Below are 25,775 nucleotides of genomic sequence, written 5' to 3'. Positions count from 1 at the left end.
AAAAAAAATGTAATGTTTGCGATAAAAATTACATTTTATCGGGATGTTTTTTGTACTTAAAACTGCCATAACTTTTTCAAAAATGAACAAATAAAAATAATATTTTTTTGTATTGAAACCTTAGATATTTCCCTTTCATTTGATATAATTTTTTTTGAAAATCTTACACTTATTCTGCTCATTGAGGGGATTTAAAATAGTAACTTTTTTACAAAAAATAACTTTTTCAACTTAATTTTTGAAAATATTCCGGAATTACTGCGTTCTTTAAACGTATATCAAATTAAAGCTTATTTTATGTACTACAAAATGAAAAAAAAAATTTGTTCCGACGTTCTATCTTCTATGCGCAAATGGCTACCATATTGAAAAATATACTATTTTTGTATGATAATTATGGGTTTTGTATTTTATTTTAATAGAAGTTGATGTTGCTTTTGCAATTATCCATCAATTTTTTAAAATTAAACACTATCTACAGATTTGCATCGAAGCGTTTCTTATGATAGTGATTTTAATCACTGTCAGATNCTACAGATTTGCATCGAAGCGTTTCTTATGATAGTGATTTTAATCACTGTCAGATTAAATCTATACTGGACCCTACTATGCAATGTCTCCACTATGCCGCGACCCCACTGTGCTACCGTTTTTTTTTTATTCAATATTTATAATAACTGTTAAATGTCTCAAACTGAATATTTTAATTTTAACTAATTATAAAAAATTAAAACATGAATATTGAAAGATTTTGGATAAAAGTGAGAGTTATTTTTATTCGGAGTGTGATTCAAGAGCCATGAAATGTATAAGCATTAGCTATTAGTAAATTAGTATCTTACCTGGTAACTTTTCTTTGCTTTTAGAATTACTTTAGTAACAGTATTGAATAATAATTGATAAATAAAATAACACAAATTTAATTTTTAATTTAAAAACTTGAGCATGTAAGACTTCCGACAATGAAGATGACAATTTTTTCTTAACGATTTCAAGTGATTCATTAAAACAGACCGATTGTAAGGATTGTTCTTCCTTTTTTATTATTTTGTAGCCCTAAAAAATAATCAACATACTGTTCTTTCAATGTTATTATTTAATGATGTCTAGACATAAAATATATAAATTATTACCCATAAATATTATACGAATCATTTTGACATTTTATATAACGTTAATTTACTTTTTACACTTAAAAGTTTAGAGTTGACAGATTGCGTTTAATTATTTAGATTAGAGTAAAAAAATGATAAGTATAATTTATAAATTTCTTATCAGTAAAGAGTAATTTTAAAAATGACCAATATTATTTATTCTAATAGAACTCATTATTGATCTATGGCTGAAACGTGTGTAATATAATGTGACTAAACAGTATGCGTTTATTACTTCTTTAGACTATTGATTTAAATTTTTTTGGTTGTAAAGAAATATATGTCATTTAATAATATGAATATAATCTAGTAATTTAAGTTGATTTTCTTAAACAAAAAGGTTAAATAAAAGACCATTATTGTGGACATCGACAGAGTAGCCCGCTGTTATCCCATATTATGATAGTGACGAGTATATTAAGACAGAATTTACAATATTTAATTGATATTCCTTAAATAAGCAATTAAATTGTTACGTGTAAAAGGATACCTTGTTTTCGTGATCCACTTATAATCATCATAAAAGTGTTGACATACTTATACACTTAATATATCAAAATTACATTTTGTTTGTAATATCATGCTTTGATCACTTATTTTTATTTTTCAAATTTTCTCCAATTTCAGCTATACTTTTAAGTATTCAATTCATTTTGTATGAAATACATTTAAAGTTAATTTATATTATTAAAATCACTAAATAATTAAAATTAATGAATTTTTAATTTCTATAAACCGTTTAACAAAAAATCAAATACAAAATAATGAATCATTATATTTTGGTCAAACAAATTATTCGTGTTTATTGTCACTCCAATAAATAACAAAAAGATTTTTTTAACTTTTTTCAAAATAATTATTGTCATTTTATTTATTTTCAAAGAAAACGTTAAAAGCTAAAGGAAGCATTTTAAATAAATAATTGTATTTTCAAGTAAAATACCTCGTGGATTGTAAAAATGTTGTTATTTTTTTGTTGTTCGGATAGCCAATTAAATTAAAAACAATAATTTCTATATATTTCTTTTGTAGTTCTCAGAATCATTTTTCACTTAAAATTTAATTTAATAAAATGTATAGAGCAATTTTTTTTAACTTTCGAAATATGATTCATTGAAGATGAAATCTTTTATTGACACTGCTGAATTGCTTTTCATCAGTAACGGCATGAGTTCACATTTTAAATTATAAGGTCATCCATAGAAATCTTTCATTTTAACTACAGCCATTTTAGTTCACTGTTCGTGCCATTTTTAACGTGATATGTCAATACAAAACACACACACACAGACACATATATATATATAATCCTTAACAGAAATAAAATCAGAAAAAAAACAGATATAAATTTAAAAAAAAATTATTAATTTTTATATTAATAAAGGAAAAATGCATGAACAATTAATGAAATACAAAAAAAAAAGATATTTTTCAATATTTGTTCGTAATCATGACTTTGATAAATATTTTGAATTTTATAATTTAATTTGTAATGTTTATGTCAAATAAATAGGATTAATAACTAATAGATAAGATGAAATATTTAAAAATCGTTTGATGATACAATTAGAATACCACTGAGCACTATATAGAAATCTTGAATTTAGTTATTATCGAGGTGGACATAATGCCCATGCACTCAGATCTGTTGGTCCATTGTGCGCAAATTTTGAATTTAACTAACAACAATATTGTAGAGTTATATCGTTACGATTACGTTACAGTCATAAGATTTGATTTGTCCAGCAAAATTATTGGAAAAATCAAATGAAGTTATTTAAATATATAAAAAAAATCTTTTAGGTACTATTGAAGATAATAGATAATAAGTAAATTTAAATGAAAACAAATTTAAAAATGAACTTATTTTTCCATTGTTGAAATTATTTTTCTTTTGAAGTACTTCTTGTATCTTTTACTAATTACAATTTTTTAATGCATTCAAGTAAAACATTATTTGAGAAAAAAAAAACTTTATGTAAAATTTATTATCTATACAATGTACTTGTATTATAAAATTGATAAATCATACACTATGCTTTAATTTATTTGAACTACTTGTTACTTTATTTTATAATTCTTGTTCATATTATTGCACATTTCTAGATGTGGTACTACATGATTATTTGTTCACTTAGTTTCATTTTCATTGAATTACGTGAAACTTCAATTTAATTTCTTTATCTTTGAAAAATGCTCTCAATAAAATATATTCGATCTAACCAAAAAAGTAATAAACAATGAAAGGAAGCATATATAATAGAGTTCTGGTTTGCAAACCTCATTGATACCTTAAGATTATTCATTCAAACCTTAAGATGAATTTCACAATATTTTGATTAAACAAATACTGCTAGTGTGATTTTTATCAAGAGGCTGAACCGAAAATTTTATTTAAAATAATCTATGCCCTAAAAAATTCATGAAAAAATGGAAAACGTTATACTAGGGTCTTTTCCACGCATACTTCACTTTTTGCTCGAATAAATTTTTGGAGGAAATTTTTTTGACTTTAAATAATAAATCAATTATTAATAAATTTGATGAACAACAGCTAAATAGACAATTTTACTATAAAACAAACGATTTTATTTCTATGCTTACAATTAAAAATATTTTAGTTATTTCTGATAGCTTATTAAAGTATATGAAATAAATAATTTCCAAATTTTTGTTTTAAGATAATAAGATATAATTAAAGGTTCAATTAATATGTACATGAAATAGAAAAATTACAATAAGTAATAAAACTTGCAAGTTGAGAGTCATTTGAAACAAGCAATATGCATTAATTAATAAATTAAATATATAATATGCAAGATTTGTGACAAATCAGATTTGTAACATCAGATATTAGAAAAAGATTAGCATTGGCAAAGCAAGCATTCCAAATCAAGAATCAGCTTCTCACTAATAAACATCTGAGTATTGACATACGTAAAAGATCCGTTAAAACATTTGTCTGGAGTGTGCGACAGTGAAACATGAACAATTGACAAGAAAGACAGAAGCTAACTAGAAGCATTAGAGTCATAGATATGGAGAAAAATGACAAAAACAAAATGGATGGACAAGAAAAGAAATGAGCAAGTGCTAGAAGAAAAACGAGAAGAAAGACAGCTAATGAAGGCGATTTAATCAAGAAAAATAAAGTTAATCGGCACACCATTTGACACAATAATAATACATATAAGAATACAATAAACATCTTCGAAGGAGAAATAACTGGGAAGAAATCAAGAGGAAGCCTAAGGAAACAATATTTTAAAAATATCCTGGAACTCATGCACTGTACATCTTTTGTTTCACTAAAGAATTTGGTATCAAACAGAGAATTATAGCTTAAACGACAAGGCATTGTCTTTAATAGATGATGATGATGATGAAGATTTGTGATATTTACAATTGAAATTTAAAATACAATTATTTCTATAATTAATAAAGTTTTAAAATTTCAATATATTTCTTAAACTAGTCAGTCTAAATACCAATTAAACAATTTCATTTCTTAACCAGAATATTGAATTATTTTATTAATAACCTGTGTGATTTATGGAACAAGAAGTCGCATTTACAATTAATATTCAATTTTTGTGCATTTGCGTAGTATAATTTCACCTAAGATATCAATTTATTTTTTGGATACTAGAGAATGTTAAGTTATGAGTTAAAAAATTGAGTATTAATGACTGAACGATGATGAAATTTAATAATTATGATTTAATTGTGCAGTTATATTTTATATATTTTTTATATAAGTAACATACTTTTTGAGATTCAATTAGATAAAGATTTAAAACCCACCAATGATAAGAGTAACCAATCAGTGTGACCATATTTTAATGGTAAAGTTAACTAGACGCACAGTTCAATTCATTAGATATTAATATTTACTACAAAATTTATTTAATACTTAGAATTATGTTAAAAATTAAGGTTTGAAATTAAAAGTATTCAAAAGTTTGGACATTGATTTATAAAGACTTTGGTTATTTATATAAAACAGATTTAATAATATATATGCAGGCTGATTTTTTTATTACAACCCACTTGATTAATTACAGAATAAAAATAATTTAAACTTTATTTTTTTTGTTTGTTTTTAGTTACAAATTATTCTTGAATTATTAATTTTGTAATATGTTTTAAGCTCATCCCTTATGCCTTGTAAGGGTGTTAACATTATATTTTTAAAAAGGAACACGTATTTTGAATTTAATAGAATGTTTGAATTTATAATTTAATTGTAAATGGATTTGAATTTTTAATATAAATTTATTTGTTTATTAGATATAAACATTTAAAGTTTCAAATTTTTAAGTTAATATACATGTATAATACACAAGGGATTACAAATATAAGTAGCTAATTTGTTTTTTATTCACTGGTACATTTATTATCAATGGTAGTAAGGCACATTGTTGTGAGTTTATAAATACACTAACTAGAAATACATAAAGTATATCTATTGATAGTCATAATTGACAATAGACATTCAGTAACTGTGACCATTAGAATAACCAATTAGAATAATGTTAAAATTATTTTTATTATGAAAGTAATTGTATGGGTTATGATAAAAAAATCAACCTATATGTATTTTGTTACAAAGGTTTTTTATTTTGAACTCACGAAGTAAATTTTTAGTAAGAAATCAACCTGATGAAAATTATTATATTAATCTATAAAAATCGTTAACGTTTAACAAAAACAAATTCTTTAGTTTTTATTATGTTAAGAATTATAATTCGTGGTAGTGTTCGTATAACAAAAAGTATATTTTAGTTACTGATTTTTCTTTTTTTACAAAAATTTCACATTTTATGTTGCTAAATATACTAATTATTCTTTTAGTTGAAAAAATTTTAATTGGCTTTTATGTATCTATAATAATACATAATAGTAAAAATAAATTTCAAATTTCAAATATGTCTTATCCCAATTGACATTGAAGTACAAAAAATCAATATTTCCGTTATAATTTTATTTTAATTTTTTGACACACGTAAAAAAACAATTTCCTACACACGCATGGTAAAAAACTTCAAAACCCATTTTGGATACAAGTCACAAATATGTATATGTATTGATACATTTTAGCTTCGATGCGAAGCTGAGAAGGTATTAATTTTACTATGATGTGTTTTTTTTTTTTGTGTCTGTTACCACTTTTTCTCATCTCTCACCGAACGGATTTCTTTCAACGATACGTCAAAAAATCACAAATCGTATCTAATCGAAGACATTACCCTCAAAAATTGAAAAAATTTCCCTCGTTCCCCGTAAATGGAGGAAACCTCCAAAAAAATTACAAATTTAAAATTCGCTAATTTTCGAAATTTTTTCAATTTTTTTTTACTAAAAACTGCCGTAACTTTTTCAAAAATGAACATATCACTATAATTCTTTTTTTATGTAGATGCTTGATGTCTTTACCTATCATTTGGTATATTTTTTTTCTAAATCTGACACTTAACCTGCCCACAGGGGGGGACTTAAAATGACAACTTTTTCATAATAAATTAACTTTTTCAACTTAACTTTTGAAAATGTTCCGGAAAGGCTGACACTTTTATATATATCTTAAATTAAAGTTAATGTAATATACTTTAATTTGAAAAAAAATATTTGACCTCTGGACTGAAAATTCTCGATTTTATTTTTTACATTTTCAACTTTATAATGCTATAACTTATTGAAAAGTGTATGGATCAACACAATTTTTTTATGAGAAATAATATCTTTTAATAACCCCTTTTTCATTCGACATACTTTATCTCAATCAGGATATTAATAAGGAATTAGCACATCATGTAGCTTTTTGAATAATACACCAATTTTTTAAAATTAAACACTATCTAAAGATTTGCATTGAAGCGTTTTTTTTTTGATAGTGATTTTAATCACTGTCAGATATCATTATACTTTATCCAACTATGCCACGTCATCACTGTGCTGCGACCCCCCTGTGCTGGGTTTTTTAAATTTTATTGTGGTTATAATTGATGAATTTAACGTTCAAGTAATATAATCATTTTTATGGTCAAAAATTAAGATTATACAAAACTACTAAAAATTTAATACAACATAGCCAAACATTTATACCTGTTATGAATAATATATTTGAATGCTTGTTAGTCTATTTTTGAGTACTTTTTTGATGAAACTACATTTTCATTTAACTTTTTGTGCATTTCTATTATATCATGAAATTTTTATTTACATTATATATATATATATGTAAAATTATAAAATATAAATATTTTATAAAAACAAACGAATGTTTACTTGAAGTTTTTTTTTGTAATAATCATTTTTTTATACCATATTTGTATATGGTACAATATATTATATATTATATTANAGGTCGATATATGGATAAGTATAAAGAGTCAAAAATTAATACCAAAATAAATCATCTGTATGCTTTTTTTGTCAAGTAATTTTATAAATAAAATTACAAACGTTATTGAATTATATAAAAATGTAAAACTTTGTTAACAATTGTCTTATTATTAGTAAATAAGGAGATCCTTTTCTTTTTCACCATACCCTTTAATTTAGACATGTTGTTTTCATGTTTTAACTGGGTATATTAGTTTAATAAAATACTTAATTTTCTAAACTTCTACCAAAGCTTTTCAAGTTAAAATTTAACAAAAAATTTAATTTAAGTTGAAGACGTAATTAATTACTTTTAAAATCTTTTTATTAAAGAAAACCACTGAACTAAAAACTACTAAATTTAATATCTTTTATTTTTGTTAATACACAGTAATGTATTTTAATTACATAATCGCAATTAACGAACCTATTGATGTTCATACGGAAGAAGAAATATAGAACTTTTAAATTAGAAAAAAAAGCTTTAAAATATGTTTGGTGTTTCGCATATTGATTGAACAATAAATAAAAACACCGATTTACGTAAAAAAGACAAAAATTATAGACGGTTTATTATTTAAACACTTTTAGAATATTTACAATATATACATGCATCTATTTGTCTACTTGTGGCGAACTAACTAACTTTTGACTGATTGATTGACTGATGTCGCATCGTTTTGTAGTGTCTAGTGTTCTAGAATATTTTTTTATGGGGCGATCGAGAACATTCGCGCTATAGGCATTTTGTGTTGCCTATCTGTCGCTAAGATTCTCGATCGTTCCATGGTCGCTATATTATTTCCCCCTCTGTACACGGAGTGTTTATAATAAATAGTTAATAACATTGTTTTATATGATATAATTTGTAGTCATATATTTTGAGAAATGTACTTTTCGTCCTGATCTAGTTTTCTTTGGTTGTGCTGAAACTGCTGTACTTGTTGTGTATATGTTATGTTCAGGTGCTTTGTTTTCCTATGTAAGCGGGTTTGAGTCGATCAATTGATATTGTTCTGGATGACTTTGAAGGTTGAACATCTTGGGTGTATTTTTTAACACTTTAAATGGTCCTTCATATGTATATGTTAGTTTTGGTCCAAAGCGTCTATTCTTTGGTATACGTGAGTACACGTTTCTAGATCTTTTGGTATGTAAGTGCGTTTTGATGATGATGATGTGTGGTGGGATACTATTGTGGTTACTTTTGAAATTTGTAGTTGAAGTTGTTTTATGAAATCAGATGGTTCTGACAGTTGTTCAGTTTCTTTAAAAAATTGTCCTGGTGGTCTTAGTGTTTGACCGTAAACTAGTTCGGCTGGGAATGCATTAAAGTCTTCTTTGAGTGTTGTGCGTTGGCCTAATAAGATCATAGGTGATTCTTCAGACCAATGGTTGTTATCTTTAAATGTTATAGCGGATTCTAGTGTTCTATATACTGTTTCTATTATTTCATTTGCTTGAGCATGATATGGTGATGAACGTATTGTTTGAAAACCTAATGTTTTTGATAACTGTTTGTATAATCTTGATTCGAATTGTTTATCCTGATCAGTTGTTATTCTATGAGTACTCCAAATCATGCAATCCAATGTTGAATCAGGGTAGTGGCACATGTTTGTGCAGTCATGTCTCTTATAGGCTTTGCCTTTATCCATCTTGTGAACCTATCAATTATAGTCAATATGTATTTATAAGTTTTAATGGTCCAACAATGGTTGTTGGATTGTTGGTGGTCTGTATAAATTGTAAAGTCCTTGCTTTATAATAAGTGAATAAAATGTCTATAACTATCGTATATAGCTAAAAGTTCTTTATCATAGTTCTCTATTGACTGATGTCACATCGTTTTGTAGTGTGTAGTGTTCTAGAATATTTTTTTTGGGGCGATCGAGAACACTCGCCCTATATGTATTTTGTGTAGTCTATCTAACAGAAACTCAAAAAAAAAAAAACTTAAATTAATATGATTTATTCTATCATATTCAAATTATTCAAAATAAAAATCAAATATTTAAAAATAGTTTATAAGAATAATAATGAAGAAAAGTTGAATGAATCATTGATAATATAATAAAAAAATTTGACTGTAAAATCAAATTTATACATTTTTTATGAATTTCGTTAATCAACATTAAGAAGATAATGTTGAATAGCGATTTTTCTCAACTTTTATAAAGTTGCTTATCTACTTAATATCTGATAAGATGAACATGTAATGTATATTTAATGTTAGAAAAATATTGTAAACGTCGTTATATTTCCTTGAGTACATTTATTACATATTTTTATTATATGAAGGATCGATAAAAGAAAATGTCATGATAATGAGGAGTAGAATAGCGACAAAAAATGAAGATATGAGACCAAATATAATAAAAAATTAATTTATTAAAGCATTAAATGAATTGAAGAATGGTTAAGTGTCAGATGCCAGCAGAACTATTAAATAATATCGAAAATGACACAGAATATCAACTATTTGAAATGATTTAGAAAATGTATTGTATGACAATAATACGAAAAAGTTCATTAAAAGCAAAATTGTACTAATTCCACAGAATGCAAAAATTATAGAACAATAAGTCTCTTAATACTTGTACTCGTATCATTCTCATTATTATGAATAACAGAATGATGAATAAAATTGATATGGATCAGTTTGGTTTTAGATAAAAAAATCAGCCAAAATAAGCAATTCAGACCCTAAGATTACTGACGAAAGAAAGATTAAAAAAATTAGAACACATTTATAACCTTTATTGATTTGGAGATAGCTTTTGGCACAGTTTACTAGAATTAATTAATACATTTTATGACAAAAGCAGAGATATAAAAATTATAATGTTAATATATAAGAAACAAGAAACTTTAATTGAATTAGGCAATTATAAACTACAGAAAAAATTAAAAGAGATTTGAGGCAAGGCTATTCCTTATCACGTTACCTGTCAAAATTATTTATAGAAGAGATTATGAATGAGTATAAGATAAAGTCAAAAAGAAGAAGAAGTATAAATGAAGAAAAATTTTGCTGCCTAAGATTTGCATATGATATTAATGTGGATATACCATCAGTATATGAATCAGAAAAAGACATGCAAAACTTGCTTTACACCCTCAATAATTTCTTTCACAGATATGAAATGAAAATATAAGTAAAAAAAAAACAACAATGTTGGTAGCTATTATTTGGAATTTAAGAATAGATAACTATCTAATTGAAAAACTTAAACAATTTAAGTACCAAGGGAGTACAATAACGACAATAGATGCTCGGTAGATATTACATAATGAATAGCTATGGAAAAAAGGAATACTTATGCAAAAAAAAAACTACTAATTAATATACTAATTAAAAACTACTATTAATATTAATATGAGAAAAATTTTTGTCAAATGCCACGTGTTGGATAAATTTTTATATAGCTGTCAAGTATGGACTGAACAAAAAAAAATTGAGAGCCAAAGAAATGTGGACATGGAGTAGATTATTGAAGGTCAGTTGAACTGAATTAAAAAGTAATATAAATGTATTAAACCAAGTATGAGAAAAAAGAATTCCGTTAAGTATCATAAAAGAAACGAGCGGGAATAGGTTCAGTCACTTATTGAGTCATCTCCCGTTTCTACAAAACATATTCGAGAGACGTATAAACAGACTTAAATGAAAAGGAAGATCAAGAAAGACATATTAAAAAGAAATAACAAGACAAGTTGGCTGTAATCAATACGCAGTCATAGAAAAAATTTCTATAAACAGGGAAGAATGTAAACTAGGTTTACAACGATACGGCGAGACCTTTAGAGGAAGAAGAAGAGATAAAACTTTACATACTACTAACTAACGAAAAAATTTTACATTTTTCCCTACTCTAGCCATAAAAAAAAATGCACATTAATTTTTTAAATGAAAACATATATTTAACCGACTTACTTCATAGAAAATCATTTAACTATTAAAATAACTGGTCGATAACAAGTTTTAAATTAGTATTTATTTGATATATTAAAATTTTAAAATGAAGGCTTGAAAAAAGACCTGATTATTCTTATTATTAGACATTCTATGCCATACTACTTATCTCGCTTAGATATGAAAATACATCTTTTTAATAGTTCATAAGTTATTGTTGAACTATCATTTTTTTAAGTTGACCATTTTTGAATATTAAAAATAGTTAAATTTATAGGTTTTGGATAAAACTCAAATTGGCACAGATTTAAGGGATATAAAGGAAAGAAAAGAGCAAAACAATTTTTAAAAACAGAGCATATAAAAAAACATAAAATTTTGAATGATTTTCAGTTAATTTGTTTGTATTTTGATAATATTGAGTGATGCGTAGTAATAAATTTACTCTGTATATAAAAAGTAGTAAAGTATTTATGAATGTATTATTAATGATTACTTTTTCACCCTATCACCAATACTTTATCGTATCTTATAGTACAATGGAAGAGAAGAAAAATTCAGTAAAAAAAAATGATTATATTGAGTTATTGGTGTATTATGGGGTAGTAAAAATAAAGGATCAAATAAGAAAAAAATCGGCATGTAAATTTTATATAAAACTATGGTTTTTATAGGATAACAAAGAAATCCAGGACCCAATAAAAACATTTTATAGACAATTCCACAAATAAAGTTATACTCAGACTATTTTATTTGTTTTAAGCAGAGTAAATGATCTTACTGCTCTCTACTATATATAATCTGACGGTATCTTATTGTTAGAATAAGTGAGTTGAAGTCATTCTAATCAAAATCACCAAACTTTAAATTGAGATTGGTTTATTTGTACATTTAACTAAAGACAGTTGCCAAAATTTCAATGTATATGTTTTTAAATTAAAATAAATATTTTACATTTCATATAAGAAAAAATCAGTTAGATAGATAATTTTTCACTAAATTATATACTGGACAATAAAGTAGACATTTTAATAATTAAGTTACTATAATGTGATATTTTAATAGAATATATTAGGGGAATTATTTAACTGGAAATAATTTCAATATCAAAATTAATACGTAAACTCATTTTGATCTTCTGACAAAAAATGTCAATAATATTATATTAATATTGATTATAAAACTATTATTATATTATTATTTAATAAATAAAACGAACTTTAATATTGTGAGCGTTCAAAAATTATTCTACTATGCTAATTTTGATGAAAAATTAAAATTATTGTATGTTTTCAATTACCTGATTTACATTTTTTGTCCACTAAACATTATTTGTTTATTTCATCTAAATTTATATAGTCAATATGCAAAAAAGTTATCAATTTATTATAAGTTAGAGATTACAAAATTATCTCAATAAAATGAATTATAGGAATTTCAAATACAAACTTAATAAATAGTGTATATAATTACTGTAGTATAGTTGCGTATTTTTTCACTTCAATACAATCATAGAAACTCCTAAATTAGTTTTGAAGTATACAAATTTAAGACATATGGAAAAAATAGAGCAATTACAAATGTTTTTGTATATAAAGTATGTACTACGAGTAACTGTAAATTATATAGTTTCTCTCGTGTATAGAGTAAGATAAATTTTAGACACCTTGTATATATTCAAGGTGATTCATTTATCACAAATCTTTTAATTAATAAAAAAATTTAAATAATATTTTTTATTTATTTTCTCTTAGATATATATTTTTCTTAATTATCAGTCATAAGGTTTTCTTTATGTTCATAATTTATACCTTATAAAGGTATCAATTTTTTTCGAAAAGCAACATACATAACTTACAAGTTTATTTAATAAATAAATAAAATTCCAAAACACAATGATTTAATTTTTTTTCATAAAGTACAACTTTGGTTGAAATGACCATTAGCTACAATTCAAATTTTATGTACAGTTAAGTTTTTCTTAGAAATCTAATTATTTTATATTTGTTCTTCCATATAGTAATTGTGTTAATTTTTATTGAACTTAGTTTCTTGTTTTTTACACTGGTTTAACCATATATTGTTTATTTTATCATTTACTTCTTTTTTCATAATGTAGGTTGTTGTGCTGATTTTTGGTGTGTTGCTTGTTTCATGTGCGTTAATTGTATCTTGGTCTGCTTTTTCATTTCCAACTATGTTGCAGTGTCCGGGAATCCATGTAAAAGCGAATTAATGATGTCAATTTATTAATACAATTAATAAAATGACTGGTCCATAATAACTTTTAGATCAGTGTTTCGAAAGCTATTAATATTTTTATATCTAGCCCGTAGGAAAAATATGGGCGAAAAATGACTAATGACTAAAATAACTTCCTTAAAAAAACTTCGATGTATATATGATTGATGTAGAATATTATAAAAGCTCAAAAAACGTTGATGATTTAACACAAATATATCATTTTTAGATAAATTTCGGGGGCAGTTTACATATAAAATACAAGTTATCAGAACCAATTTTTTTTTTTAGAAGTATCTAAGATAAATATTGATTTAACATATTGAAACTTAAAGTATTTCCTGAGAGTTTTACTTTTTATAAGTATGAAAAAATAAAATATGAAATCAAAAATTTTATTACGACTAAAAAACTTTTGAGGGGGAAATGAACTCTTAAAACCTCATCTCTTCTACGGTCCTATACATATGGTATATATTTATATATAGGCATTAACCATGTATATAGTTATAAGTTCTAAAAAACACCAAAAATTGTGATTAACACCAATAAATACTTATATTTTAATTTATTACAGATGGATATACAAGAGCATGGAAGAAGGTTGGTGCCATTAGTCCATCGGTTTCGGAAGGTCAACAGATAGTTAAGTTGGATTCAGTTGTATGGGCGGGAAATAAAATGATTTCCGGAGTTGGAATAGGTAGAAAAGCTGTTTACAGAGTTGTTACTGCTATAGGACCACCTTTTGTCATGCACGCTCCTTTACCACAAGATAGACAGTGTCTAAGGGGAATACGATGCTACCAAATGACTACCACAGATAAAGATAATATAACAATGATATTCAAAGATATTAAGTTGGGATTTAACGACAAGTGAGCTCAATGAAAAAACATTAAAACAATTTTATTATACAGAGTGTCTTACCAGCTTTTGATATAATTAATAATTTTTGATTCAACGAAATTTTGCGTTACATTTTATTAAATAGTTATTATAGTTTTGGACAACATTAAAGGAATAGTTTTTTTTGTTAATAAAAAATAATAATACGATTTTTTTTATTTATTTTTAATTAAAAAATAGCCATTTTTCGTTATTTATTTTATAAAAATTTTGATTGAATATATTGAGTATGTATTCATACTATTCATTACTTAGTGGGTACAGCTAGTAATGGAGTATGTTTATAATACGCACTTTACTCGCACTACATATCTACTCTATATATTAAAATGCATGTAGTTCTTATCCTAAAGTTGTTATCTATCCAAAAAATTTTTCGTAAAAATAACTAAAAAATGGTTAATTTTCAATTCAGAAAAAACCCATTAAATATGCTTTTAACATAGTTCAAAACTGTAAAAAAAAAAGAAGTAGCGTTAGATATTCAATGGAACCAAAGTTATCAAAGATTTCAAACACTATTTGGATACTCTGTAAAAAAAAAAATAAAATGTATAATACAATCAATTTCAAAAATATTGAAAAATTTTATTTAAATTACAGTATTATAAACTAGTATGCATTAATTAATGCATGTATTAATTTTTATCTATAACTGAAGTATAGTTGTTTTTATTAATAAAATTAATTGATAAATATTGATTATTTATGATTAATATTAATATAAATAGTTAAACTCGTTTTCAACTTTAATAGATTCGTGCAAGATACTTTCTGCTGTTTTGGATTGGTTATAGACTTATTGGAAAAAATGTCTAGTGACCTAGAATTCGACTTTCATTTATATTTGGTGGCTGATGGATTGTTTGGATCTCGGAAAATTAAGTGGAACGGAGTAGTTGGTGATTTGGTATCAGGTTCCGCTCACATGGCTTTTTGTCCTTTGAGCATCACGTCTGCTAGGTAATATATTTAACACGAAGTAAATGTTAGAACGGTATGTGGTTGACCTTTAAAGTACTCTACCATCATTTAATTTCCGATTCAAAATTATTTTTAACATCATTTTACTGATTGAAAAATACAGAATAGTTATTTTTTTTATTATTCAATTAATAGATATAATACTTGTATATTCAAAAAAAGTACATTTTACTTAAATTTTTTTTAATTAATAAAATATTTAATTATTTAATTTAAATTAAAATTTTAAAAAACATGCAAACAAAGCTCGCTAAAATTTTACAGTACATATTTTCCACTTTTATTTACATTAATACTGAATAATAATTTCTCCTTAAAACTTGATAAATTAACTATTCAACAACCATCATGAATTTTCAAGAATTAAATTACTATAAGTTTCCAATACCAAATTTACAATTATATATTAAATTAATATTAAATATTTATTAAAAACATTCTATCTTTATATAAAATTACAATTCATTTTTAACTTTTCGCAAGTTATACCTAATATAATCATATTATCAAAATTTCTGAAAGGTATTTTTTGTGAAATTTTTCTTGTTAATAGCATATAAAAACTGGCTTCTATATATTATATCTTCATTAAAAGTGTATTTCAAATTAATGGAAATTAATTACTTTGCTAGTTGCTTACACATTAAAACTAAAAGGTACTTATAAAACACTTTTTTCTTATTATAAAAGTAGAAATAGAAAAAGGGCCATTATTTCAAATTAAATTATTTTGAAAATAATAATTCCAAACAACTATGTAAAATTATTTACCGCTTTGCAGGAATTACTACTAGTATTTTTAAAAAAATTGATAATTGATTATAATAGTTCTAACTTGTTATTGTTTTTAGATCGAAATGGATAGAATTTTCGACTCCTTATTTCTATAGTGGAGTTTCAATGATGGTTGCTCCAAAAAGAAAAACTAACATACCTCTTTTAGCATTTTTATTACCATTGAGTCCCAATCTTTGGATAGCTATATTCGTGTCACTTCACGTTACTACGGTGGCCGTAGCACTTTATGAATGGTTTAGTCCTTTTGGACTCAATCCTGCGGGTAGGCAGAGGTCAAAAAATTTTGGGTAAGATCAACATAAACCAAATAAATGAAAATCGTTAGTATTTAACAATATTTGATATTTTAGAATGCCATCAGCATTATGGGCTATGTGGGGTTTACTTTGCGGTGCATTGGTTAATTTTAAAGCACCCAAGTCATGGCCCAACAAATTTCTTATAAATGTATGGGGTGGCTTCTGCGTGATCTTTGTTGCTAGTTACACTGCTAACATTGCAGCTTTAATTGCATCTCTTTTATTTCAAAATGCAAAAGTAGACTATAATGAACGCAATGTAAGTATCAATAGTAAAATTTTATTTTCAATAAAAAAATGAATTAATTTTATTTATTATTTTTAATTTTAGAAATTAATCATCCTTTTTAATAATGTATGTCATTATTTAGATATTAACATTAAAAGTCGGAGCGGCCAAGTCTTCAGCGGCTGAATTTTATCTAAAAGAAAAAAATCCTTCACTTTGGCAACAGATTCAAAAATATCATGTTCCTGATACAGCTTCTGGCATGCGGATGTTAAGGTACACATTTTTTTTTTTGTAAAATTTGCTGATAATTGTCATCAAAATGTTATAATTGATCAGTATTATTATTTTATAGCTACGAATAATAGAAAACTAAAAAATTGGTAAATTCTATGATACTATAGTTCAAAATAAACTAAAACATCTTTATTTTCATATTAATTTGCTTTGTAAAAAAAAAACCTTAGATATTTAAAATTTTAAAAAAATATCAGTAATTAGAAAAAAACATAAAGTAATGATTGTTTTCCATAAATATAAAAATAATCACATAATTAAAAAAAAAATGTGTTTTAATTTATTGCATTTATTGAGAAACTCTATGTACATTTTTTTATTTTTAGAAATGGCAGTCTAGACATATTTGTTGGAGATCGGCCTATTCTAGACTATTATAGTGGTACAGATCATGACTGTAAACTTACTGCATATGGTGATCCAATTCACGAAGATGTATACGCTGTTGGCATGACAAAGAACTTCATATTAAAGGTTGGTTTTTTAACCATACATTTTTAAGTATACAATTTTTACTAACAAATTATATTTTTTATTTTTAATCAAAACTGTAAAATGATTGTACGACTTCTACAATATTAAATATACAGGGGTGGGTGTAACCTCTACTGGTGTATGTAAACTCTGCCCCTGTTCCATACCCACTCTGTATTTTAAAATGCTTTTAACTCATTAAATACTTATCTTAAAACTGTTATTGATCCATCAAATATTTTTATAAGAAAATATTAAAAAAATAATTATTCTAAAATTTTGAAAAAAAATATTTTTTCTTTTTTAGTGATAAATAATAAAAAATATGTTTTCAATATAGTCTATATCTGCGAAAATTATTTAAAAAAAAACTCCAACGAAATTTTAATTGAATCAAAAATTATAAGCGTTGTCAATTAAATCTAAGATACTCTGTATGTGTTGTTGTAATTCATCGAGGGTTTTTATCACTGGATATTACTTATTTTTTTAGGAAAAAGTTTCCGGTGCAGTGTCTAAATATGTTAATAATGGTTTTATGGACATATTGCAAAATAAATGGTTTAATGACTTACCATGTATTGACGGAGAGGTAGAAACTTCAGATATGGGACAACCGACACCTCTAGGTGTGGATGCTTTCTTAGGGGTTTTCTTGATGCTAGGATTTGGTATTCTAGCAGGTTTTGTAATATTGTGCTTTGAACACGCTTTTTATCATTTTACTTTACCAAAGCTCAGGCAAACTCCACCAGACTCTTTTTGGCGAAGTCAAAATATGATGTTTGTAAGCCAAGTAGGTATATCTTATATTTATCCAACAGTTCCGAATTTTTAATTTTAAATAAAGTTTTGACTACATATGTCAATATTTATACTCGATTCTGATTTGTTCTTAAAATAATATTACATTATTACATTAATATAATTGTTTTTATGAATTATTCATTACATTTATTTTAAAATGTATTTTCTTGACTTTTAGTTTTGTCTAATGAATATTTATATACATTATATCAATTTATTATTATCAAAGAATCCAAATACTTCTATAATTTTTTTTGTATTTTTTTTTAGAAAAAATGAATATTGAAAAAATATTATATATAGAAATCGTATGATTAATAATTGTATATAATTTTATTGTATTTTTACATTTTTTATAAAGAAACTATTTTTGTAACTTTTGTCCATTAGAAACTCTACAAATTCATAAATAGCGTTGAGCTTATTTCTCCACAGCATACAGCTAAAGAGTTAGTTCATACATTAAGACAGGGTCAAATTGCATCACTATTTCAAAAAAGTGTTCGTAGGGTAAGCTTACCGTTTATGCATCCTCAACATGCTCAGGTTTGTTGAAAAGTTTAAACATATTTATGTCATAGTAACTATTACTTAATATTATATTAATATTACAGAAAGAATTTGAAAGAAAAAAACGCAAAGGTCAATTCTTTGAAGTTATTGAAGAAATTCGAAGGTAAAAATTGTAAATAAATACATGGTTGTTTTGTATAGTCATTATAATTTTTTGATTTTAGAATACAACGAGAAGAGAGAGACAACAAAAAACAATGTGTTAGGTTATCACTCTCTAGCTCACCTACTGGACAATCCCCTAAACCCAACAAGTTTCTGTCACCGTCTAGGTGTGCTTTCGTTGTAGAAATTATATTAGAACTAAAAGTGTGAAATTAATAATTAATTTTTTTTTTAGATTAAATTTAGGTAGGAGGTACAGTAAACAGAGATCCAGAAGTTCGGGTAACCTAACTATTCGTCGCTATAGCACTGATGTCGTAAGTTATTCAGAGAACATAGGTCGTAGATTAAGTCAAGGCGCTTCCAATAGTCCTCCTGACTTCAATACAAGAAGGCAATTAATAAGAAGATCATCAGGCAATCCAAGTCCTGCTGATTCAAGTAGAATGAGTATATTTTCCGCATCGGAACTCATTGGTGCCAAACTTAGTAATAATAACCTGTACGTTGAAAATGATTTGCCTAGAAGTCCTAACTTATTATCACCCGGAGTGTTCTTCAGGTAAAATATTACTTTTTATTCCATTGACGTTCTCATGGGAATATATGGAGTATAGAACATAAACACATGAAATTAAGTATATAGTAAAGATGAATTTTGGTGTTTGTAAATAGTGACCTTACGTATATCTCCATTAAAACAAAACCCAGAGAACGCCACTGGTATATTCTTCATTTATTTAAACAACTTTTCGAAATTAACCATTAATATCCATTTAAGGTCAAGTTTTTCATCTGATACATCATCATCTCGACCAGATCTAGGTAACCCTAGTCGGAAGTCAAGTTACTCTCAAGGCCCTCCAAGAGTAGTGATAAACGGTGAACAACAGCCACTTCGTCGTAAATCTGATGATGAACCTTCAGTCACGTTACCTAAAATAGTTGAAGGAAAAAGAGCAAGAAGATCCAGTGATGGTCATCGGCCTAAAAATCGGAAAACTGTAGAAATGTACCGAGTTCTAAAGCAAGTACCTAAGAACGAATTAGAAGCAATGAGTAAAATGTCTGAAGATGAAATTAAAAGTTGTATATTGCAAGCTCTTCAAGACAAAGATCCAACCTGATGATTTAGTTATATAATTCTGTCATAAATTCTATTGAAAAATTATAGAAAGCTCATCGTTAAATTTGACTTATCCTATTATATTTTTTCTTTGACTCTAATGAAGACTGTGCGAAACGAGATTAATATTAAATGTATTTAGAATTAGTATAATATATTAGTATATATCACATGTATAATAGAAATGGCTCAAAAATTATAGGTTAATCAGGGCGGACGTCTAATTTTATTAGTTAGTCCAATAATGTTAACGTTATTTACATATTCATAAAAATAACTTGCACAAAAATTGATATTACGGAAATATTACTTATTGTAACTGGTAAATTTATGTTCTGTAAATGTTATTAAATATTATTGTTTAGTTATATTAACAAAAATTAAAGGATGAATTAAATTTTCATACATATTAAATTAAATTCATTAATAAGTGAACTTTTAATTATGTATTTAAATTGTATAAGTTCAATCTTAGTAGTCAATGTAATGATATTTGTCTATATGCTATGAAGAATTGACTTTTTTTACGTGGCTTCAATACCAATTCAAGCAATACTTAAAATATAGTAATACGATTTTTTTTACTCTTAGATCTGCACATAGAATAGTGTTCAAGACTTGAAAAGTTATCGATTTATTATTTTTACTGAAAATTCAATAATATGTACACAATTTCTTTTTAATTTCATTTGATAAATGTAAAATTTATTATTTAATGTATAACAATTTATTTATTTCATCATTTTATTTAGTTTAATGAATGCCTTACTAAAATTGTTATTTGTAAATGAACCAAAGTTATTTTTATTTAGTTAAAATCATAATTATAAGAATACTTTTTTTGTTAATGCACTTTATTAGAGTTATTATTGTATATTATACTATATTGTTATCATTCGAAAGATTTGATTAAAAATAAACGAATACAAGGATAATTTAGTTTGAATAATTGACGTTGTAAAAACAATTATGTTGCCGTTAAAACCTTGAAAGGAACCAGCTGCTAAAATAAAAAACTCAAATTGAAAACAAGCGCGCGTTCACCCGCACATACAATTTTGTTTTAGCTGTACTTTTTATTTATACAGTTCGTAGTTTTAGTACACAGAGCTATGATCGCACATAGAACTTAGTGAGTAATATTCTATTGCTACTGTTGCCCTACTAAAACTGTTTTTTGATAACGACTACTTCCGACAGCTGGCATATACATAGTGCAGTCTATTAGACTATTTGTATATTAACGGTGTTTGTTAGGACGGCGCAAGCGTCACTCTTCATGGCATGTTTTAATACATTTTAGTAGGCTCTATTATCTTATTATCGTAAAAGACGACCAACAGGTACAATTCTAATGGAAAGGGCGTAAGTGTAATTGAGCAAAGGCGGGTAGAAAATCAATAGGCTCTCTTTAATCTTACCGACAGAGCTACCTGAGTCTTCAATTATATTTTCTTAATAAGATGGGTTAAAAGCAACTGATGAAACAAGTAACTAAAATTAATACATATATTTATTTATATATACTAGATATATCAATATTAGTATTTCCATTGTTAATTTGATGTTGTTTCAAACGATTTTTCTTCGGTCTCCGTCGGAGTGCGTTGCAAGTCACCAGGTGGCGCCTCCATTTCAGTGTCCCCTTTATCGACCGAGCTTTTGATCCCCTCGTTCTACTGCCCTCATATTTGCCACGAAGCTTCAGACGATTTAGAAACTATACGCACACACACACACGCGCGCGCGCTTTGAGTTATTTCATACAAATAGTGACATAAATTTATTTAAAAAATTTTATTAAAGTTACAAACAGTTGGATTTTAACCGTATACTGATGAGATAATTCTGTATTGCAACGTCCTAACAGACGCCCTATCTACATTTGTAAACAATTGACTGATTTGAGGTAAGCACTTTTTAAATATATCTGTATGGGACTTAATGGAAACGAAAAGATATGAGAGTTTCACATATATTTAGAATAACCACATAAGGATATTATGGCCGGCCAAGACGGAAAATGGCAAAAGGAAGGATCCGATCAAAACTTTGATTACATGTTTAAACTCCTAATCATCGGGAACAGTAGTGTGGGTAAAACGTCATTTTTGTTTCGTTATGCTGATGACAGCTTCACATCAGCATTCGTATCTACAGTTGGTATAGACTTCAAAGTGAAAACCGTCTTCAGACATGACAAGAGGGTTAAACTTCAAATTTGGGTGAGTTTATTAGTTGACAATAATTTTGATTTGTTCACATTAATTTAATTTAATAACTCTTCTATTAAACGATATAATAACTACACATTTTATGTGTTCAAATATCTATACAAATGTTAAAATTGTTTCGCATTCTTTATCATATACTTCTATAGATTAACGAAATCACTATCGTTCAAGGTTTCTGCCTACACTTGCATATACATTTGTATTAATAATGCTAATTAGGCCAATAAATTTGTATATGCTTATTTTTGTATATAAAATCAACTAAATTTTAAAGATTTCGCCCTCCTTATTTATAGGATACAGCTGGTCAAGAACGATACAGAACTATCACTACAGCATACTATAGAGGTGCAATGGGATTCATACTGATGTATGATATCACTAATGAGGAATCATTTAACAGTGTACAGGACTGGTAATAAATAAATTATAAATACATAATTAAATGACATAAGCTCAATAATGTGTTTTTCTCAGGGTAACACAAATAAAAACTTATTCGTGGGACAATGCACAAGTTATATTGGTCGGCAACAAGTGTGACATGGAGCACGAACGAGTAATATCATATGAAAGGGGTAAAGCCTTAGCAGATGAATTGAATATAGAGTTCTTTGAAACGTCTGCTAAAGATAATCATAATGTCAAGGTTGGTGTGATAAAAATTTATAATTTTAATAAATTATTCTGGAAACTATTTACATTATTTTTAATAACACAGTAAATGATATTATATCATTTATCATTCATTGTGATATTGTAAGTAGGACTTTTTTAAATAGTTTCTTAGGCAGAAAAATTACTAAAAACAATTTATCCCAATCAAATTATAAAATATTTTCAGTTAAACTTTAACTAAGTTAAAAAACTTAGTGATGTTCGTTTACTATAAGTTATTTTATAACTTATTGATATCTTAGACACTCAAGTACAATTCTTATAGATTCTAATATACCCAGATGATACCAACATTCTTTCCTATAAATATTCAGTGATTTTAATAACATTAAATTGTAAGTACGAAATTTCATTTAATTATTTAAAATTTTACTTCTAAACTGATTTCCATTAACCACAGAATTATAAATTTTTATTATCTCTAAATGAATACTAGTTTTTATAATTATTTTAAAATTTACTTGATGTTTACTAATAATTATAGATATTATTTTGTATTATATAATATTTTTTAAAAATTACATTGATAAAAAAATGTTTGGCAAGAAAAACTTTAATGTAGTCAAACACTACACTATAGTTTAATTATAATGTGATAATATTTATAATTATTCAATTACAAACCAGTTACTTTAACTTTTATCTTTATTTTACCAGCTCACGAGTGATATATGATTTATTTTTCTCAGGCTGTTTTTGAACGTCTGGTTGACATAATATGTGACAAAATGTCGGAGAGCTTAGATTCAGATCCCACTTTAGTAGCTGGTGCAAAAGGTACAAGGCTAACCGAACAACCACAAGGCCCGAGTAATCAGAATTGCAATTGTTAATTTTAGACGTTAAAATATTTTTTAACGAGCATCAAACTAACTACAACTCAAAAAAATTCATTGATATATATATATATATTATATATATATTTATTAAATTAAAGAACAGGAAGACAAATTATTGAGGTGTTTAAAAACAAGAGACGTTTCGGGTATAAAATACATTAATGTTGTAATAATCACTACCTCATGAAAGTTTGTTTCAATACTTAGTTTATTTTTCAAGTTTTAAATTTTTTTTGACAACGTCCTTTAAACTATTAAACATATTGGACAATAATTGTTAAAAAAAAGTCTGTTTTGTTTGAAATTCGAGTATATCTATTAGTCACTCACAGAGTAGTTAAGCATAATGAGGATATAAAAATTATTTTTCTGTATTCTAAATAAATTAATAAATGTGTGATCCAAAAAACACTTCACTGAAGCCAGTACCGTGTATAATATTCTTTATATTAAACTTCTTTAAAATAATGTTTTTTTCTTTTTTATTGAATATTATACGGTTAGTTTAAAAAAACTAAACTTTTTTCTAAATTTCTGTAGTTGTTAACAAATATTGTACGACAAATATTCTTGAAGTGGGTTAAACTAACATAAAAGCATTTTTAATGCTCTCAGTAATATCAATCATTTTAAAAAATATTTTAATAATTTTGAATCCACTAACAGAGTATTTCTAAAGCTAGAGATTTTGAGCGGATGTACAATATTGTATAGATGTGTAGCAAGTAGACAAGAATCAACAGCAAATAAAATCAATACTTAAAATAAATTAAAAAGTTATCGAATTAAATTAATCCTGTTTTGCACTTATAAATTGGTGTGCATAGGCATTTTATAGTTGTAATAGTTTTATTATGTGAAATAAAATATTTCTAGTCCAATGTTAATTAAACATACTTTAATTATCATTACAATACTTATTTAGTATATGATAAATGTCTGTATAGAGAAAATCTAGTAATATTGTGTAGTTGTATCAATTGTTCGTTTGAAATTGTTATTGAATTTGTTCCGTAAAAAAATTACCAAAATTGAGTATTGTTAAGAAAAAGATTTTTTAATGGTTGATCCATTTTATTATGATTACACGATTTAAACGTTGACGTGTACATTATATATTATAATATAAATAAACATATTATTATATTTACTTTAAATTAATTAAAATTAACTATCATTATTATTATGTCTATTAATTTACTATAGATTATTATGATGTTGTGTAAAGGTTATAAGTAGCAACAGAACTGTTAATGTAATTACCGTGCTTTATTTATTTTGAGTTAATAGTTCATTGTACTATTTATTATTTATTATATAATTTAATTATTTTGTAAATTGTTATTATAGTATTATTACATAGACTGCAATATCCCAATTAGTATATTATTTAAATACAATTTAAAGGTGTTGTATAAAAAAAACCTTTTTTACACATCTATCAATGTGACCCCTATTTACTATGCAAAGTGTTTATATGAATAGCATACACTATGAAAACACGACAACACACTTAAGAAACTTAATGGTCAACGTTTTTTTTCTATCTTCCTGAAAATTGCTTGGCCTTGAAAATGACAATTTACAATGCATGTATCTTGTAGTCAATATTTTCCTAATCCGACGAATATGCTTTACATGACTTTAAAATAGCTAAATATTTTTTAAATAAAATATTAATTTAAATGTGATAAGAAATAAAAATTATTTGAATATCTTCCATTTTTA

General features: G+C 25.6%; 2 protein-coding genes across 6 annotated transcripts in view; both read left to right on the top strand.

The window, feature by feature from the left end:
• Positions 1-21,162, top strand: part of LOC126903224 (glutamate receptor ionotropic, NMDA 3A-like) — a 98,887-nt gene extending 77,725 nt beyond the window's left edge. For 4 of the 5 annotated variants that reach the window (XM_050681300.1, XM_050681297.1, XM_050681298.1 and 1 more), the window contains 12 exons: positions 14,273-14,573; positions 15,361-15,567; positions 16,440-16,673; positions 16,737-16,944; positions 17,057-17,190; positions 17,538-17,685; positions 18,179-18,481; positions 18,883-19,038; positions 19,107-19,168; positions 19,230-19,337; positions 19,406-19,732; positions 19,952-21,161. In XM_050681300.1, coding sequence (XP_050537257.1) covers positions 14,273-14,573; positions 15,361-15,567; positions 16,440-16,673; positions 16,737-16,944; positions 17,057-17,190; positions 17,538-17,685; positions 18,179-18,481; positions 18,883-19,038; positions 19,107-19,168; positions 19,230-19,337; positions 19,406-19,732; positions 19,952-20,297 — 2,534 coding nt within the window. In that variant the 3' untranslated portion in view covers positions 20,298-21,161. Of the gene's footprint in view, positions 1-14,272; positions 14,574-15,360; positions 15,568-16,439; positions 16,674-16,736; positions 16,945-17,056; positions 17,191-17,537; positions 17,686-18,178; positions 18,482-18,882; positions 19,039-19,106; positions 19,169-19,229; positions 19,338-19,405; positions 19,733-19,951 lie in introns of all 5 variants that reach the window. The other variant, XM_050681301.1, reaches the window with a different exon arrangement.
• A 779-nt stretch (positions 21,163-21,941) lies between these two features.
• LOC126903227 (ras-related protein Rab-3) lies at positions 21,942-25,775 on the top strand. The gene is made up of 5 exons (XM_050681305.1): positions 21,942-22,205; positions 22,280-22,521; positions 22,827-22,945; positions 23,008-23,179; positions 23,898-25,775. Exons 2-5 carry the CDS (start codon positions 22,300-22,302, stop codon positions 24,039-24,041), a joined length of 657 nt encoding a protein of 218 aa, XP_050537262.1. The 5' UTR covers positions 21,942-22,205; positions 22,280-22,299; the 3' UTR covers positions 24,042-25,775.

This window comes from Daktulosphaira vitifoliae, unplaced genomic scaffold (genome assembly GCF_025091365.1).
Source record: "Daktulosphaira vitifoliae isolate Bord-2020 unplaced genomic scaffold, ASM2509136v1 Scaffold_3, whole genome shotgun sequence".
In the NCBI taxonomy this organism is placed as follows: domain Eukaryota; kingdom Metazoa; phylum Arthropoda; class Insecta; order Hemiptera; family Phylloxeridae; genus Daktulosphaira; species Daktulosphaira vitifoliae.
This window is presented reverse-complemented; position numbering and strand designations above follow the sequence as displayed.